The 17582-nt window shown below is 38.7% G+C and overlaps 1 protein-coding gene across 3 annotated transcripts in view; it reads right to left on the reverse strand.

Moving 5' to 3' along the window:
- CSMD3 (CUB and Sushi multiple domains 3) overlaps positions 1-17582 on the reverse strand; it is a 923077-nt gene that overhangs the window by 372460 nt on the left and 533035 nt on the right. For all 3 annotated transcript variants that reach the window (XM_054708474.1, XM_054708473.1, XM_008143384.3), the window contains 3 exons: positions 14401-14583; positions 7480-7806; positions 2637-2831 (listed from right to left, as the gene is read on the reverse strand). In XM_054708474.1, the coding sequence (XP_054564449.1) occupies positions 2637-2831; positions 7480-7806; positions 14401-14583 (705 nt within the window). The remainder of the gene's footprint in view (positions 1-2636; positions 2832-7479; positions 7807-14400; positions 14584-17582) is intronic.

A 17582-nucleotide genomic window follows, 5' to 3' on the forward strand; every position in this document is an offset into this window, starting at 1 on the left:
CATTAATCAGAACATGTAAATGTGTATGTATTTTATTTACATAAAATGTCCTATATAATGATAATAAAAAAGGTTTTAGCAAAAATATTAAGCATGTATTAGAGGCAGTGATAGTGCTTTAAATGAAAAACTATAATAAATAATAAGCAAACCTTTTCTGTCAAAATATGGACTATCTGAAGAACTGAGACAACAGGCAGAGGGCTCCCAGACATAGTTCTCAGTGGAAGTGGAAGTGGCTGTGAGGAGGGCTGAGGAATGGTGAAGGGGGAAGAGGTGATTTATAAAAAGCGAAAAAATAAAACTTAGTGAAAAAGAAGCTTTACTCAACTAGTCTCAAGCTTTTGTTGTTAGTACCTAAGTAGAATTGAGGCAAAACTAAAGGAATTCTTTACAAACCTTAATTAGAATCTAAGAAATGAAACTCATCTTATTTATTCAGGAGTTGACAGCAGTCTGCTTTATTGGGAGGAAACTGGCTCAAAACATGGCCTGGAATATGGCAGGTACCCTGGCGAGTGCCATGGTAAGAGTGCTTCCAGCCCACTACAATTCTGCCTTTTCTGGCTTCAACCTTATCCTTAGTGATGTCCCTACCTTGGTGTTTGATCTAGAACTTGGCAGGTAAGCCAACTGCATGTAACTTCACTTATATGCAGAAGAAAAAGATTCTTGTCCTTCAGAAACTTTCATAAAGTTCTCTTTAGGATTTCTGGGGGTCCTATTGGCCTATGACCAATGATAGTTCTAAATATTTTGTTTTACAGTGAAAATGATCACTGAAATTGCTTTCTCATATTAAGCAGCAATTCATAAGATGATTTGTTGTATCAACCTCATTATTTTTACCTCTGCATGCAGCTAGGCACCAAGCAGCTCCTAAACCAACACTCAAGTTAGGCAACAGGCCTCAACAATGACCTGGAGGTGGTCTCTGTGTCTGTCCACTGGGACTGTAGACAGCTCCAGTGTGGGGAGGGAGAGGCACAGATCATGTCGCCTCTGAGCTGAAGTGGCTTCCCATTGGCTACAGGATAATTTTGAATCTGCTTAGCATTGTTTAGGAAGCATGTCATACTCCTGACCCCACTGGTCAATCGTCAAACCCCTGTTCTCCACTCCAGTCACATGGAACCAGTGCTATTCCCTTGTGCCTGAAAAACCTTTCTCCCTCCTGCCACTTTTCCTTCAAATACTAATGTAGGCTTTCCTGACTGATTCCCCAAGTCCAGTTCAGGAACTGTGCTAAAATAAGAAATGAATTAAGGGGCAAAGTATGTTGAGCAAAATTAAACATTACTTTCCATTTTTCCCTTTTTATTTCAGTCCTTTATTGTGAAAATCCATTGTTTGTAAAACAAAATAGCATAGTCATAACCCTTGGCAAGGTAGCCTCTACTATAAGCCTATAACATTTGAGGTTTGGAGAACAGCGAGGTCATCTTATTTGCCCCCTCCCCCACCCCAGGTATTAAAAATGAGAAAGGCATTAGAAAAGGAGGGAGGAAATTAAAGGGGCTAATAGGAAACATAATGGCATGTCTGGATTACTTCATCATGCAACATTATGAAAATGTTCATTCAATGAAACTCAGCATTTATAGATAATGGCTGTATTACTCAATTAAGTCTGCTATACTCCTGAATAGTACATATTGAATATTCTCAATTTATCAGCTAGGAACTGAAAGCATAGGTTGCATTGTTAATTTGGGCATAGGTAAGAATAAAAATTGAGAAAGCAAGAAAAAGAATAAAACATTAAAAATTATCACCTGATCATTACAGAGTGATTTATTAAAAGGTGCTTTTTGATTTATTAAAAGTTCATCAATATCTTAGGAAAAGCTCTTACTATATCTTTTTTAATAAAATAGATTTATAACTTTAAGTACAAGAGTGGAAGGAAAATAGTAGAATTTAGGATGTTAATTCCTACTGTGATAATTCTTAAATAAAGCCCCTGCCCATATTCCTATAGATCCCAAATTGATATACCATATATATACTTGAAGTATTTTATTTTTACCTATGATCATCCTTCATTCTTACTAATATAATTTATGACTTTATATGAGTATATATATTCAAAGATATATACTTTCAAACATTATATATAACACATATATATTGTCCTGAACTTTCTTGACTACATTTTATTGGGCCAATTAAAATGAAAAAAAAATAGCAAACTATGCCTACAAAAATTATACATTTTAAATAATGGCTGCATTAGCATAATTTATTGTAATTAATAATAGCACATTTTTTTAAATTAAATAAATTTATACCAAGAATGGTTAAAATACCAAAAATAATGAATAGAACTATATAAAGTATAGTATACTATAACTATAAAGTATACTAAAGAGAATTTGTACATGCAATCAACATTTACCATTTATTAATGTATATCTTTTCCTAAGAGCTCTTTTTAAAGGAAACTTCTAAAATATCTCTAAAATTAACATGGAAAATTAAAAGTGTAACTTATTTAATTACTATATGTATAATGTATAAAACTCATATTTCAAGGAAATGACCACAACAGTTCTGGTAGAACAATGCATTTCCTGTTACGGTCTCTAGTGCATAATCATGATGGGGTTATATTTTTCAATGGCCATTGTGCTTACCTCCACATCTTGGAATTGGTCCACTCCACATCACTTTTCCATCCATGAGAATACATGTAATTGTTTCCGTTCCCTGGGTTTTAATAAATCCTTCTTCACAAATGACTGAAATCGAACTTCCCAATTGAAAGTTGTCCCCAAACCGTCTTGCGTTGATTGGTATTCCAGGATCAGGACACTCGTTATGTCCAAATGCTTGAGAATAGCAAACAAAAACAAACAGTATGAGAGAATCATTTGTGCATCTGGGGTGAGAAAAAGTGATTTTTAAAAGTTATGTTTATATCTAGAAAAGCCTTTATTTAAAAAAAAATAAATAAAAATTGGAGGGTCTCTGCCTAATCTGTGATGTGTAATAGTAGTGATGGCTTTAACATATTAGTTTCACAAGATTTCAAAATAGAACTGTTTCTGCTTATTTCTGGACACTATTAGGCTTAGTCTATGCAAAAATTTACAGTAAAAGCTAGTCAGAATTCCAACAAATGTGAATACAGAGCAGGATAACTCTATACCATTGCAGACTTCTCTTATGAGCCACCGTTTGGAATGAAGGAATTGTCTCATTGTGGGAATTAAAGTGAAATGTTTCAATCTAGCATGAAGGTCTTACAAGTTCTTTATCATTTGCTGTATGTCACCTATTTTCTGCCAACCAGGAAAAGGGAAAAGAGATCATTCTTTGTAATTACCATGTTTTAGGCACTATGATAGGAGCCTTAGAAATGGTATTAACTCATTTAACATTTAGAATGGCCTGATGAGCAAAGTATCACCACTTTGCGAGTTCAGAAAAAGTTAAAGAGCTTGCCTCAGATCAAAGATAGGACTGAAATGTATCTGCTGGTGTGGTTTTCATTTTTTCTCAACAACATATTATATCTTGGGTTATATGTCTGTCTCTCAAGAGAATATGAGTTCTTAAATTCAGAGCCACTATCCAATTTTACATTGTGTCTCCCACAGTGTGTATTTTTTAGCTCAGTCCCAGCAAGTAGCAGAAGTGGAATGACAATGTGTTTTTTTAATTTCTCAGAGATTATAGATTGCATGAGGACTACAAATTTTTCTCCTTTCTTATCTGGATGACCCAATATGTACTATAAAATTTTAAACTAGTATAATATAAATGGAAGAATATTTAAAGTAGCTAAGGTTAAATGTATAAAACATTTACAAAGGGTTTATAATTTCATATTATTATATTCAGACTGCATAAATACGTGCAGTTATTTTAAATATTCTCACTAATCATCACTTTGATATTGTTCATGTATTATATAATTTTACTACTCATTCTCATTTTTAAGTTAAACAGTATAAAACAATATTAAATTATATAATATTTTGTATAGTTGCTCCTATACAAAATTCTTGATAGGTATTTTTCAGGAATAAATAAAAATTTCAGTAGTAAACATCCTATCTAATAATAGAGTAACATGTAAATTACCATCACTCCGCTACGCCCATGATTGGGCGGCGGGAGGCTGGGGGGCGGGACTCCGGTTGGCCTATCCGGCCATTGAGAGGCACTGGATCCGCTGCCACTGAGGGGGGCTACCCTGCTGTTGAGAGGCGCAGGAGACGGGACTCCTGCCCCCTGTGCCTCTCAATGGCCAGATCCGCGGCCGCTGAGGGGGCCTGCCGCGGACACCCAGCTGCGCCTCTCAATGGCAGGGTAGCCAGGTGTCCATGGCAGCCCCCCTCAGAGGCCGTTGAGAGGCCTCTCAATAGCAGGGTAGCCCTCCTCATCGGCCACGGACCATCAAAAGTGGGGGAGCTGGGTGCCTGTCTGCTCTGGCACCAGGCCTTTCAGAAGCCTCCGCCGAGCCAGAGGCTTCTGAAAGGCCTGGTGCACCAGCGGACAGGCACCCAGCTCCACCGCAAAAAGTGAAAGTGTGTAGGGGACCCTACACGTGCATGATTCGATCATGCACTGGGTCTCTAGTTAAATATAAGAATTTACATATGCTGAATTAAGTTATCTACTAGATAAACAAAATAGGGAACAAGGAGGCATATTTCTATGATACCCTGAAGATACCAAAACATTGAAATTAAAAATACTCATTTAAGACAAACTGAAAATTATTAATATAAGGTACCCATAAAATGTATACATACACTTTGAATAGTTATAAAGACACTGTTTATTAAAATGCATTTCATTTTCAAAATAGAGCTATCAGCTATTAAAACTATACATACATTTTTGGATACCCTATAACCCTATATATATGTATTTATCTATATATCCTCTCTAATAAAATGATAATATACAAATTAACCATCACTCCGCTTCATAAGCCACGCCCACCAGCCAAGCCACGCCCACCAGCCAATCAGGGCGAGTATGCAAATTAACCCCATCCAAGATGGCTACAGTCACAGAGAGCAAGGTTTCCCAGGTAACAGAGCAAGCCAAGCTTTCCGATAGCCGTTGCAGGCCTAAGCCTCCACTCAAGCTACAAAGTTTCAATTATAGAAGGTAAACAAATTCAAACAAATGGCAGCAGAATGGAGCTTGAGAGAGCAGGCCAGGGTTGCCGGCAGCAACAGGGGAAGCAAAGCTTTCCGCATACCCTGGCCGGGCTCACCCGCTTAAGGCTACAAAGTTTCAATTGTAGAAGGTGAATTAACTGCCCCAGAAATGGCTGCCGCCCCGGGGGGAGCAGCAGGCTTGGCTCTGCTCTAGGCTACAAAGTTTCAATTGTAGAAGGAAAATAAATTCCAGATACCAAGGCCTCTGCTTGGGTCACCAGGGGGCGTGGCCGGCCTGCAAACCACCACAGGCCCCTCGCTCAGGCCGCCCCACGCCCCAAGGGAACCCCCACCCTGATCAGGGACACCCTTCAGGGCAAACCAGCTGGCCCCCACCCGTGCACCAGGCCTCTATCCTATCTAATAAAAGAGTACTATGCAGATTGATCATCACTGCAACACACAATATAGCTGCCCCCATGTGGTCAAAGATCCTGCCCCCATGTGGACACAAGATGGCCACTACAAGATGGCCAGCAGGAGAGGGCAGTTGGGAGGCACCCGGCCTGCAAGGGAGGGCAGTTGAGAGGGACCAGGCTTGCAAGGGAGGGCAGTTGGAGGTGATCAACCCTGCAGGAGAGGGCAGTTAGGGGTGACCAGGCCGGCAGAGGAGGGAAGTTGGGGACAAAGAGGCTGGCAGGGGAGCAGTTAAGCATCAACCAGGCTGGCAGCGGAGTGGTTAGGGGGTGAACAGGCTGGTAGGCAGAAGCGGTTAGGGGCAATCAGGAAGGCAGGCAGGCAAGCAGTTGGGAGCCAGCAGTCCTGGATTGTGAGAGGGATGTCCGACTGCCCGTTTAGGCCCGATCCCACCAGGATTGGGCCTAAACGGGCAGTCGGACATCCCTCCAGGAGTCCCAGATTGGAAAGGGTACAGGCTGGGCTGAGGGACAACCCCCTGCCGTGCACGAATTTTGTGCACCGGGCTTCTAGTCTATATATATATCTATATCTATCTATCTATCTATCTATATCTATCTATCTATATATATACATATATAATTTATTTCTAAAAGGACTTCCAGATAAAGCAACAATTGTAAATAGCAAGTCTCTATGACACATGTCATCACCAATTTAATGTTGTGCAATTACATGTTGACACTTATTAGCGACAGTATTCACCACTAGTGACACTCTGAAAAGACAATAACTGTGTTTTATTATTAAATGCCAAAGCTTGGAATGGAATGGAAGGGCTGTAGGTAAGGGGTTCAATTCTTTTGTGAAGAGCAGAAAACTAAATCCTACTGTTACATGACACTTAAATATCAATTTGTTAAATTGGTTAATATCTGATATTGTGGTAGTTTTAAGGAAAATCACTAGTATTCTATAGCTTCAGGTAAAACATTTACAAACAGAAGCATTAGTACCTAAGTATATTAACCTACTAAGATAGTTTTCCCTTTATGTAATTCATCCTTTGGTTATATTTATGCCATTATTTTTTTCAGAAAAATAATATCCATTGTTTTGAAATACAAGAATGAGTGATAGACAATAGTTAAATAACCCCAAAGACATCTCAAATCTAGAGCAATATAATAAACAAAATAATAAACTAACAAATGTCAAGGTAATAGTCAAAAGCCAACTAAACAGTAAGAGCTGATGTTTTTGATAATTTATTAAGTATCATATACTCTAAATTATTTACATTCATCATCTACTTTAGTCCTTACAGAGACCCCAGGGTTTCAGTGACGGGGACACTGAGGCTCAGTTATTAAACCTGAATATGTACACAAACAAGACTTGAAGCTGCATAGTTTCCCTTTAAAGCTCATATTTTTAATTTTTAAGAGCTGGTATTTTACCTCCTTGGTGGCTTTGCCAAATCAGATCAGTGGTCTGCTGCCCCTAAATGAATGATTTCCTGCGTTGTGCTTCCAGCCATGTGAATTTGTCTTTGGAATTATAATTCTGGGCTGTTATTATTTATTAATGTCTCCTATTGGTTTATAACATATTAAGAAAAGTTCTAGCTCCCTTTTAATAACAGAGCAAAACTTGTGATATGTAGTAGGTTTGAGGTTATGCTTATAAGACTTAATAAAATAAGTTAACATATTGGCTGATATAACAATGATATTTAAAACATATTCCCTTAATAGCAGGCCTCTCAAACACAATAGGGAGTAAAATAGGGTTGGCAATCAGGATCAAATGAACATCCCTGGCCCAAGTATGTGTATAGCTTGTTCAACTTTCCTCATCTATGGAAGAAGAGAGCTGGTTTGCACGATTCCTGTCTAGCTGAACTTTGTAGAAATATGTTATATGGAAAACATAAACTTACTGTTATAAGTGATGTTGAAGCCACGTCCTGACATTGAGTGGTCAGCTTGAAATTCCAACCTCAGGATATGACTGTTACTAGTAAGATGGGAGGGCACCTCAGCCCCAGTAAAGGTTCCAAGAATTGGGGAGTCTGGAGAGTCACCGTCTTTAACAGCAAGGAAGTCAAACTGAGATTCCAGATCAAAGTCATTAAAAGAAAGGTGTATCCGACTCCCTGGGTCAGAGATTATTGTCCAGATGCAGTTTAAATTATTTCCATATCCTTCTGGGTAATCAGGAGAAAGGACTGTTCCCATTGGTGCAGTAAAGTTAGAGAGGCAAGGGACTGTTAAAAGAAGATTACAAAATAGAATAAATGTTAAAAAGTCATATTTTACCTTATTTTGCCCTATCCTACAATTATGATAATCAATTATGCTTGAAAAATACTAACAATTTAAAATATCTTATAAGACAGAAAATAAAAGTTACCTTTTTACATATCAGAAATGGCAATTAGATGACTGTATGCTTAAATATGCACAAAAATATAATTGGAGCAATAACAGCTATTTATTTAGACATTTATCATGTTTATGTTAGAATGCTGCAAAATTTGGTCCTATACTTAAAAATAATATTAGAGAAATATTTTGAGATGTTATAGAAAGCAATATGCTTATGAATGATTGAAGGCAACAAAATATTATGTGAATATTAATAGAAATGGGATGATGTAGCCCAGAGAAACTTGTAATAAGAATTGGATTGGTCAGTTTCATTCCTACCATGGCCAAGGGATACTCTGATAGTTTATAACACAGATAAGGAAATTCATTAACTTTTATAATTGCCACCCCTGTGGCTAACACTGGAAAAACAAGTAAACTCTCACACCATACTAAGTCGAAGTACCCACCCACCTCCAGTTTTCTTTTTCTAACTTTTAAGAATATCTGACTTAAAGGTTCACATAGAATATTTAGAAAGCAAAAGCAAAAAGAGGATTAAAAAAATAGAAAAGTAAATGATCACACAGAAGAAATCAGTTAACATAATGATGCATTTTCTTTCAGTTTTTATTACGTTTTTAACAAAATTGAATTCATGCAATTTTGCACCAAATTTTATTTACAAAGGGTAAAAATGCTTCAAAATAGTTTGCTAAATTTCTGCCTAGAAAAGTTGTATTAATTTATACTAAAATATAACAAATATATTAGTGAGTACAATACCCCGACCAGCATAAAAGGGTGTGACTATTTTACCTTTCTTATTTGACAGAAAAATGACCAATTTCTATCTATCTAGAGGAATAGAAAAAGATGAATTTATATCTAAATGTATGTAGATTATATAAAGTATGTAAAAAGAATAATCAAAATATATAAATTATAAAATTTGTCATTTTTATATACACTGTCTAACTTCAATTTGATTTTTCCGTATGTAATTATGTTAGAAGTTAAAGCCAAGACTTGGAAACTGAGAACCATTGGACTGAACCCAGACTGCAAAAGTGTTTGGTTTATTCTTTTCTTATGCCTAAAAAAAATAAAATCACCTTTAAATTCATCATATTTCACACTCGAGGGGACAAAATATGGAGTTCTAACTTCTCTAATGCAGTACAGTTCCCTATCATTTCTTGTTAGCTTTTCACACTCTTACCTGACTGCATCCTGACACCACTGATTCTATAGCCTTGATCTAAATTAAGGGTCAGCAAACTTTTTCTGTGAAGGGACAGTCAGTAAATGCTTTGTCTATACAATCCTCATGGTCTCCTTTGTAACTACTTAACTCTGCCACTGCAAACAGGAAAGCAGCCATGGACAACAGGAAAGTGAAAGTGGTTATGTTCCCATAAAACTTTATTTACAAAACCAGGATTCAGGCTAGATTTCGCCCCAGTCCTTAGTTTGTCAATCCCTCATCTAAATGATCCCCACCTGGAGCAAGAGCTGTCCAAACTCTACCACTCTAATCTCATCCGAAAGATAGGTAGAAGTCTATATAACATAGTAGGCTCCCCCACCCCATCCTTGGCTTCATTTTCCAGTTTTCCATTATCCACAGCCAATCTTGGTTTGAAAATATTAAATGTAAAATATCTATAAATTTTAAATTGTGGATCACTCTGAGTAACTTGATGAAATCTCATGCAGTCCTGACAGGGATATGAATCATCCTTTGTCCAGCTATCCACACTGTTATATGCTACCCACCCATTAGTCACTTAGTAGCCTTCTTGGTTATCAGATGTGTTGTCTAGGAATTAGTATCATAGTGCTGTGTTCAAGTAGCCCTTATTCCACTTAATAATGAACCCAAAGCACAAGAGTAGTAATGCTGGCAATACAGATATGCCAAAGAGAAGCCATAAAGTGCTTCCTGTAAGTGAAAAGGTGAGTACAATACAATATTTTGAGGAAGAGACTACATTCACATAACTTTTATTACATGTAATTATATGTGACCACTTTTCTATTTTATTATTAGTTATTGTTATCTCTTACTTTGCCTAATTTATTGATTAAACTTTATCATAGCTATCCTATATAATAAAAGCCCAGCGACTGAATGGTGGAACAACCAGAACGACCAGTTACTATGATGTGCACTGACCACCAGGGGGCAGACACTCAACACAGGAGCTGCCCCCTGGTGGTCAATGCGCTCCCACTGTGGGAGTGTCGCTTGGCTGACCAGGATGAGCAGTGTTCCCACAGTGGGCCGATCCCCGCAGGCCACACACCCCACCAGTGCACGAATCCTGTGCACCAGGCCTCTAGTGTATGTATAAAAAACAGTATATATAGGGTTTGAAACAGTCCATTGTTTCATGCATTAATTGGGAGACCTCAGAGCGTATCGTCCTTCAGATAAGGGGGGGCTACTATACTCTAAACTCTTAATTATATTAGACTAGAGGCCCAGTGCATGAAATTCGTGCAAGGGGCTCAGCCCTCACAGCCCTGGCTTCATCCAGAAGGTCATTCAGCTGTCCGGTCTAATTAGCACATTATGCTTTTATTATTATAGATTCCATTTTTATGTGACTTCCTTTGACCCAGTGTTATATGTCTGTGAGCACCACACTGATTTTATGGTAATAAAATGCTTTAGTAGCCACATAAGCATCTTTATTATCCACATAAAGTTGGTATCCACATAAACATATATTCTTGCCTGTTTTTTTAAATCTATCTGTATGTTAATACATTGGGTCAAATTCCCCAAAAATTTATACTAGAAATTTTAATTGAAATTTCAAAGCAATTTCTATATAATTCACATATTTAGTATATTGTCTTCTCATTCAGGAACATGGTGTTTATTTATTTTTTCATTATTTCCTTCCCTAATAAGTTGATTTTTTTTCTATGAGTTATTTGGCTTTATGTAAGGATTCTTTCTATATTTTTATAACTTTATTTTGTGAATAAATTCTCTTCCAATTACACTTTTAAATTAGCTATTGTTAGTATATAAGAAAAATATTATCAACATATGTCAGGATGAAAGATTTAATTTTCTTTAAAATAGTGAAAAGTGTTCTTTACATTTCCAAAGTTTTAAAATTTGTTTTAGTTAGCATATTTTAAATATTTTATTAAACGCATTTTATCATTTATTAAAATTATATAGTATTCTCATTTTATGTGATATATTACATTAATATGAGTATCCAATATTACACCAACATTATCTCCTTGGAAGAACACCTAGAACTAAAGATCTTCAAGTTGAAGTCTTTTGAAATATTACTAAGCTTTAGATGATGCTGACATAATTTAATCAGACTATCCTAATGTGTTTTATTCTCCCACAACAGGAACTTCCCAAGGTGATCTTGATTAAAAATGAACACTGTCCCAAAACTGAAAAAGTTCTACTTAGGAGGGTCTGTGCAATCTTCTTCTCCTAGATTTCCCAAAGAACAATCCAATATACTACAACTAGGGAAATTTCTGCCAGATTCTAAAAATACCCATTTTACTGAAATGTAAGATAAATTATCATGGCAATATATCTCTAGAACACTATAATGAGAAACAGAAATGCCTATTTGTTAGTTTCTGTATTTTATTTTACTATGCAATATATATATATATATATATATATATATATATATATATATATATATATATACACTAGGGGCCCGGTGCACGATATTCGTGCACTGGGATTGGGGGGTCCCTCAGCCCAACCTGCCCCCTCTCACATACTGGGTGCCCTCAGGGGATATCCTACTGATGGCTTAGGCCCGCTCCCCACTCTCCTTTGTGGGAGGCAACTGGGCTGATCAAGGGAAGGCACCAGCCCCATCACCCCACTGCTGCAGCCATTACCAGTCACCACAGCCACGAAGGTGTTTTCATCAACACGGACTCCAGTCCCTTCACCAAGAAAAAATGACAACTTTCTTTAGGGAGGGAGAGACAGAGAGAAACATCAATGTGAGAGGGACACTTTGATTGGTTGCCTCCTGTATGAGCCCTGACCATGGGCGCCAGGCTGGGGGGCATGCAGGGACCCCTGGGCCGCACGCAGTGGTGGCCCCCAAGGGTCTCCACACACCCCAGAGGCCAGCAGCCAGCCCCCCATCATGTGCGCCAGGCTGGGGGCGTGGACCCAAACTGCCTCTTGGTGCTGGAGCATTCCCAAGCGGCTGGGGGCACTATGGTGACAGGGGATGTTTCCACCCCGCCCCGCCCCCAGCCCCTTGGCTCCTGCACCTATAGGCTCAAAGTGGCCAGGGGGCGTTCTGGGAACCCTGCCACTCAGGACCTAAGCAAGGGGCCTACAGGCTTGGACTGGCCTGGGTCCTGAGGATGTTTGCGGGACCCAGCCCCTTGGCGCCTGCACCCTTAGGCTCCAAGTGGCCAGGGGGCATTCTGGGACCCTGCCCCTCAGGACCTAAGTGCAGGCCTACAGGCTCTGATCGGCCTGGGTCCCGAGGATGTTTATGGGACCCAGGCTGCTCAGGACCTAAGCGCAGGCCTACAGGATCTGAGAGGCTTGGGTATGAAGGATGTTTCCCAGACCCCAGACTGCTGCAAGTGTTTGGGGGCGGGAACATAGCGACACGGGAATGTTCCCGCCCCGCCAAGGCTCCCAGTGGCCAGGGGGCCGTTCTGGGGCCCCTGCCACTCAGGACCTAAGCGCCAGCCTACAGGCTCTGAGCAGCTTTAGGTCCCAGACCCCAGACTGCTGCAAGTGTTTGGGGGCGGGAATGTTCCCGCCCACCAAGGCTCCCAGTGGCCAGGAGGCGTTCTGGGGCCCCCGCCGCTCAGGACCTAAGCGATCCACCTGAGTCCGGAGGATGTTTATGGGACCCAGGCTGCTCAGGACCTAAGCGCAGGCCTACAGGATCTGAGAGGCTTGGGTCTGGAGGATGTTTCCCAGACCCCAGACTGCTGCACGTGTTTGGGGGCGGGAACATTCCCGTGTCGCTATGGCGACACGGGAATGTTCCCGCCCAGCCAAGGCTCCCAGTGGCCAGGGGGCTTCTGGGGCCCCTGCCACTCAGGACCTAAGCGCGGGCCTACAGGCTCTGAGTGACTTAGGTCCCAGACCCCAGACTGCTGCAAGTGTTTGGGGGCGGGAATGTTCCCGCCCACCAAGGCTCCAAGTGGCCAGGGGGCGTTCTGGGGTCCCCGCGGCTCAGGACCTAAGCGATCCTGCCTGGGTCCGGAGGATGTTTAGGGGACCCAGGCCGCTCAGGACCTAAGTGCACGCCTACAGGCTCTGAGCAGCCTGGGTCCAGAGGACGTTTACAGGACTCAGGCTGCTCAGCACCCGCATATGCAAATTAACCGCCATCTTGTTCGCTCTGATTGGCTGTGGGCGTAGCGAAGGTGCGGTCAATTTGCATGTTTGGGTATTATTAGGTTAGATATATATATACACACACATATATTTGGCCTGTATTCACTTTAAAAGTTCACTTACACTTTTGAAAGTGTTAAATAATTTTAAAATGTTAAATGATCAACATTTCCAACAATAGAAAATATATTTTAAAGCATATATTACAATCAGATAAAATGTAGGTCTTTTTTTTTTTTTTTTTTAAACCAGGAAATATTGAAGTGAGGTCTGTGCTAATGTCTTTGCAGGAAATACAGGATTTCACAAATAAAAAGCATTAACATTATAAGTTGAATATAGATTAAAAGCCATATTTAAAAGTTAGAAAAATTACTTTTACTTTCAGGATTATTGGCTTATATGCTTTCATTTGGGAATATTCAAAACTAAAATTCAAAATTTTAATATTGCAATCACACCTGGCAAGTTGTATCTGTTGGTAATGAAGATAGTATTTAATTGAACCTAAATGTGCCTCAATATACAATACAGATTATATTTTTATTGCAGTTAAATTGGAACATTTTAATGTATTTTAAAAATACTTTATTGTAATCCAAGCATACTATATTTCATAAACATTAATGAATTTTATTCTGTGCAATATAAATAAATGACACATAAGTATGCATTAATGTGAGCATCTACAAGCAAAAATAAGTTAAGGCATTATACACAAAATATAAGCTTTAAATATTTTAAGTGTGTTTGCAACTAAGCATATACTATCTTGTGAAAATAAATGAGTTTATTAGAATTAGTTCAGATGTATAATTTCCATAATAAGTATGCTATCTATAAAGTATAAAGTGCCACCAATAAAGTGTTATGAGAACATGTAATATATACTTTTGCAATTACCAAGTAAACTTTGTTAACTTTATTTAAATCTGTAATGAAATTTATAATTTGGCATAAACACACTTGTTAAAGATAGTATCACAAAGTGCTACTCATTCAAAAATAATTACACGGTCCCAGCTCTTTGAAATTAATTACAAAAACAATTATATGCAAGGACAGGGTAACATATGCTATTTGGAAGAAAGCATTTGGTACTCACAGATACAGATGGGTATGTTTGCAGACCATTGGTTATTCTCTTGACAAATAATGGATTTTTCTCCTATTAATTCAAACCCAAACTGGCATTCGAACCTTAAAACATCACGATTAGAAAATCCATCGCCTTCTCTAATTCCATATAAAGGTGTACCAGGATCGCCACAGCTTTCTTTTTCAATTTCTGTAAAAATAGAAGATTAAAGTCACTTTCCAAGGGCTTCAGGCATTTGATATCCATACATCCAGTTTAGTTAGTATATGTACACTCTATATAGCTAAGATATTTCAGAGAAAAAGATGAAAAGTATCTGATATTATTATTACTTTTTTTTTTTTTTGCTATTCTTATGGACATGTTTTGATAAAATGATCTGTAGGAAATAGTGTATTTCTCTGATGTGGGGGAAACTGAGGTCATCAGAGCTATTGTCACTGTTCCTACAGAACAGTTATGACAAGATTCAGATTTTCTGACCCGGCTGGTGGAGCTCAGAGGTTGATTGTGACCCAGAAACCAAGAGGTTGTAGGTTCTTGCAGGCTTGATCCCCAGGCCATGCAGGAGGCACCCAATCGATAACTTCCTCTCTCATCGATGTTTCTATCTACCACAGTCCTTTCCTCTCTCTCTAAAAACCAATAAAAAATATATTTTTAAACAACTCAGATTTTCTGTCTGTAATGTGCATATACTCATCCATACACACATACATACAGAGTGAGGCAAAAAGTAGGTTTACAGTTGTGCGTATGTGAGACAAAGTTTATTCTTATATTATTATTTACTAATTATTGTATTATTTTCCATATGAAAAACTGAAAACCTACTTTTGCTCTGCCCTGTACATATGTATTTTCCCCAAATACCAACACATTGAGGGTTAGGTTTCAAGATATGAATTTTGGAGGGACACACATTTTCAGTATAGCAGAGGCAGTGATGGTGGCGCCAGGGGTTGAAGACGTCTTGAGGTCAAGTAGGTGATGGTGTGGCTGAGAGCCAAGCAAGTAGAAGCAAGGCCAAGGAGGCAGCCAGTAATGTTGGGGAATTAATTACATAGGTAGGAATTGAGCAAACCACAAATGCATTAAAAATAAGGGTAGCCAGCCCGGCCGGTGTGACTCAGTGGTTGAACCGGGAGGTCATGTTTCAATTCCTAGTCAGGGCACATGCCCAGGTTGTGGAATTAGTCTCCAGTAGGGAGTATGCAGGAGGCAGCTGAACAATGATTCTCTCTCATTATTGCTATTTCTATACCTCTCCCTTTCCCTTCCTCTCTAAAATCAATAAAAATATATTTTAAAAATAATAATGGTAGCCAAACATTTCACTATCATGAAGGGGATGTGGAAAAAGGGAAGGCTACAAAGAATCCTGAGGTGGTTGAACTAAAATTGGGTGAATTGTTGGAAACTCATGTTTAAAATATAAACATAGATAGATAAAAAAGATGATAGGTCTAGACATGAGTATGTGTATATAAATACATATATATAAAAAATACACACATATATGTATGTGCATTTTCTAGCTATATCCACTAAGAGTCCTAAAAGCAATATATCCCTATACTAACAAATATATTGAATGTCCAAATCTTGACCTCAATATGATTTTTCACTAAAAGTAACCAGAAAGGATGCTTCTGAGATGAACGAGATGAGACTGGGTTACCTTGTTCTGTCAAAGAACAATAGCAACATGCTTGAAGAATGATGGGACATATCAAAAGGCAGAGAAACAAGCTTGAGGGACTCTACTGCCATTCTGAGGCCGTTTAATCAACAATGTGATGACAGATTACTACTAATTGAATACAATTTAAATTCATAAATCCATATTGATATAAATAAACAGGAGAGAAGAGAAAACTCTGTCTCCATATAGAATAACAGTTATTCCATATAGAATAACAGCAGCCTACATAGTGATTTTGGATTTGGGGTGCATGTTTGATAAAAAGCAAGATACTAGTGTGGTGAAGGCCCGGGGAGGTGGTGGGGGTGGGCAGAAGGGAGGTGAGTGGGGAAAAAGGGGACATCTGTAATACTTTCAACAATAAAGATAAATTTAAAGTAATAATTTGAGCCCAACCAATATGGCTCAGTGGTTAAGCATCAACCTATGAACCAGGAGGATTCCCAGTCAGGGCACATGCCAGGGCTCAATCCCCAGTAGGGGGCATGCAGGAGAGCCGACCAATGATTCTCTCTCATCCTCTTCTATCTCTCTCTCTCTCTTCCTTCTTCTCTGAAATCAATTAAAAATTTATTAAAAATAATAATGATTTGAGAAAATAAAAAATAAATAAAACAAACAAAAACAAGATATTGACATAATTTTGGATTACCTTTCTGTAAAACACCTATCAATCACAAAGGTGAAAATGGTGATATTACCATGGGAAAACCCAGGAGACACTAATTTTACAAGGATCACATAACCAGTGTAGAATATCCTACCATTGTTTGCCTCGTGCATGATAAACTATGATGATGAGCATCATTTTTGCCTAAAATGAATGGCCTAAGTCTGTGTATGAAGAAGGACTGGATAGACCCAGATTCAGAGGCATATTACAGTATGAAAGGCTTTTACTTTTAAAGCTGTCATGGGCATGACAGACAGGGAAAAACTGAAAAAACACATCCAAATTGAACAAAATGAAAGAGACATGACAAGCAAATTCAATAAAGTTCCATGGGTTGAATCCTGACAAGGAAGGAAAAAGAGACATTTTTGGATAGAGAAAGTTGAATGGAGTCCGTGAGTTATTTGGTAGTGTTGTATTGCTGTTGATTTTCTAATTTGGATGGCTGTTATGTGAGAGTCTTGGTTTTTGCTGAAATTCAGACAGCACTTGGGAGTGATGAAGCATTATGTTTGTATCTTGCCCTCAGAGGGTTCTTTGGTGATTTTAAATCATGTCTGCAAATTCTTTACTGTTCCTCCTATCTGAAGGTGGGCTCGACTTCTCCTCTCTCTCTGGTCAGCATTAGTGACTAGCTTCTAATTATCGCAAGGTGGCACAGCATCACTCATGACCACTTACGTTGGCTTCTCTCCTAACACTACCAGTTGTCTCAAGCCCCTGCAGGACTGAGGTATGGAGCAACCATTGGTACAATCGCCAGTAGCCAGATTTGAACCCACAGAATAGCTGGAAGCTTTATCTTCCTCA

Source organism: Eptesicus fuscus, chromosome 19 (assembly GCF_027574615.1).
Source record: "Eptesicus fuscus isolate TK198812 chromosome 19, DD_ASM_mEF_20220401, whole genome shotgun sequence".
NCBI classification, from domain to species: domain Eukaryota; kingdom Metazoa; phylum Chordata; class Mammalia; order Chiroptera; family Vespertilionidae; genus Eptesicus; species Eptesicus fuscus.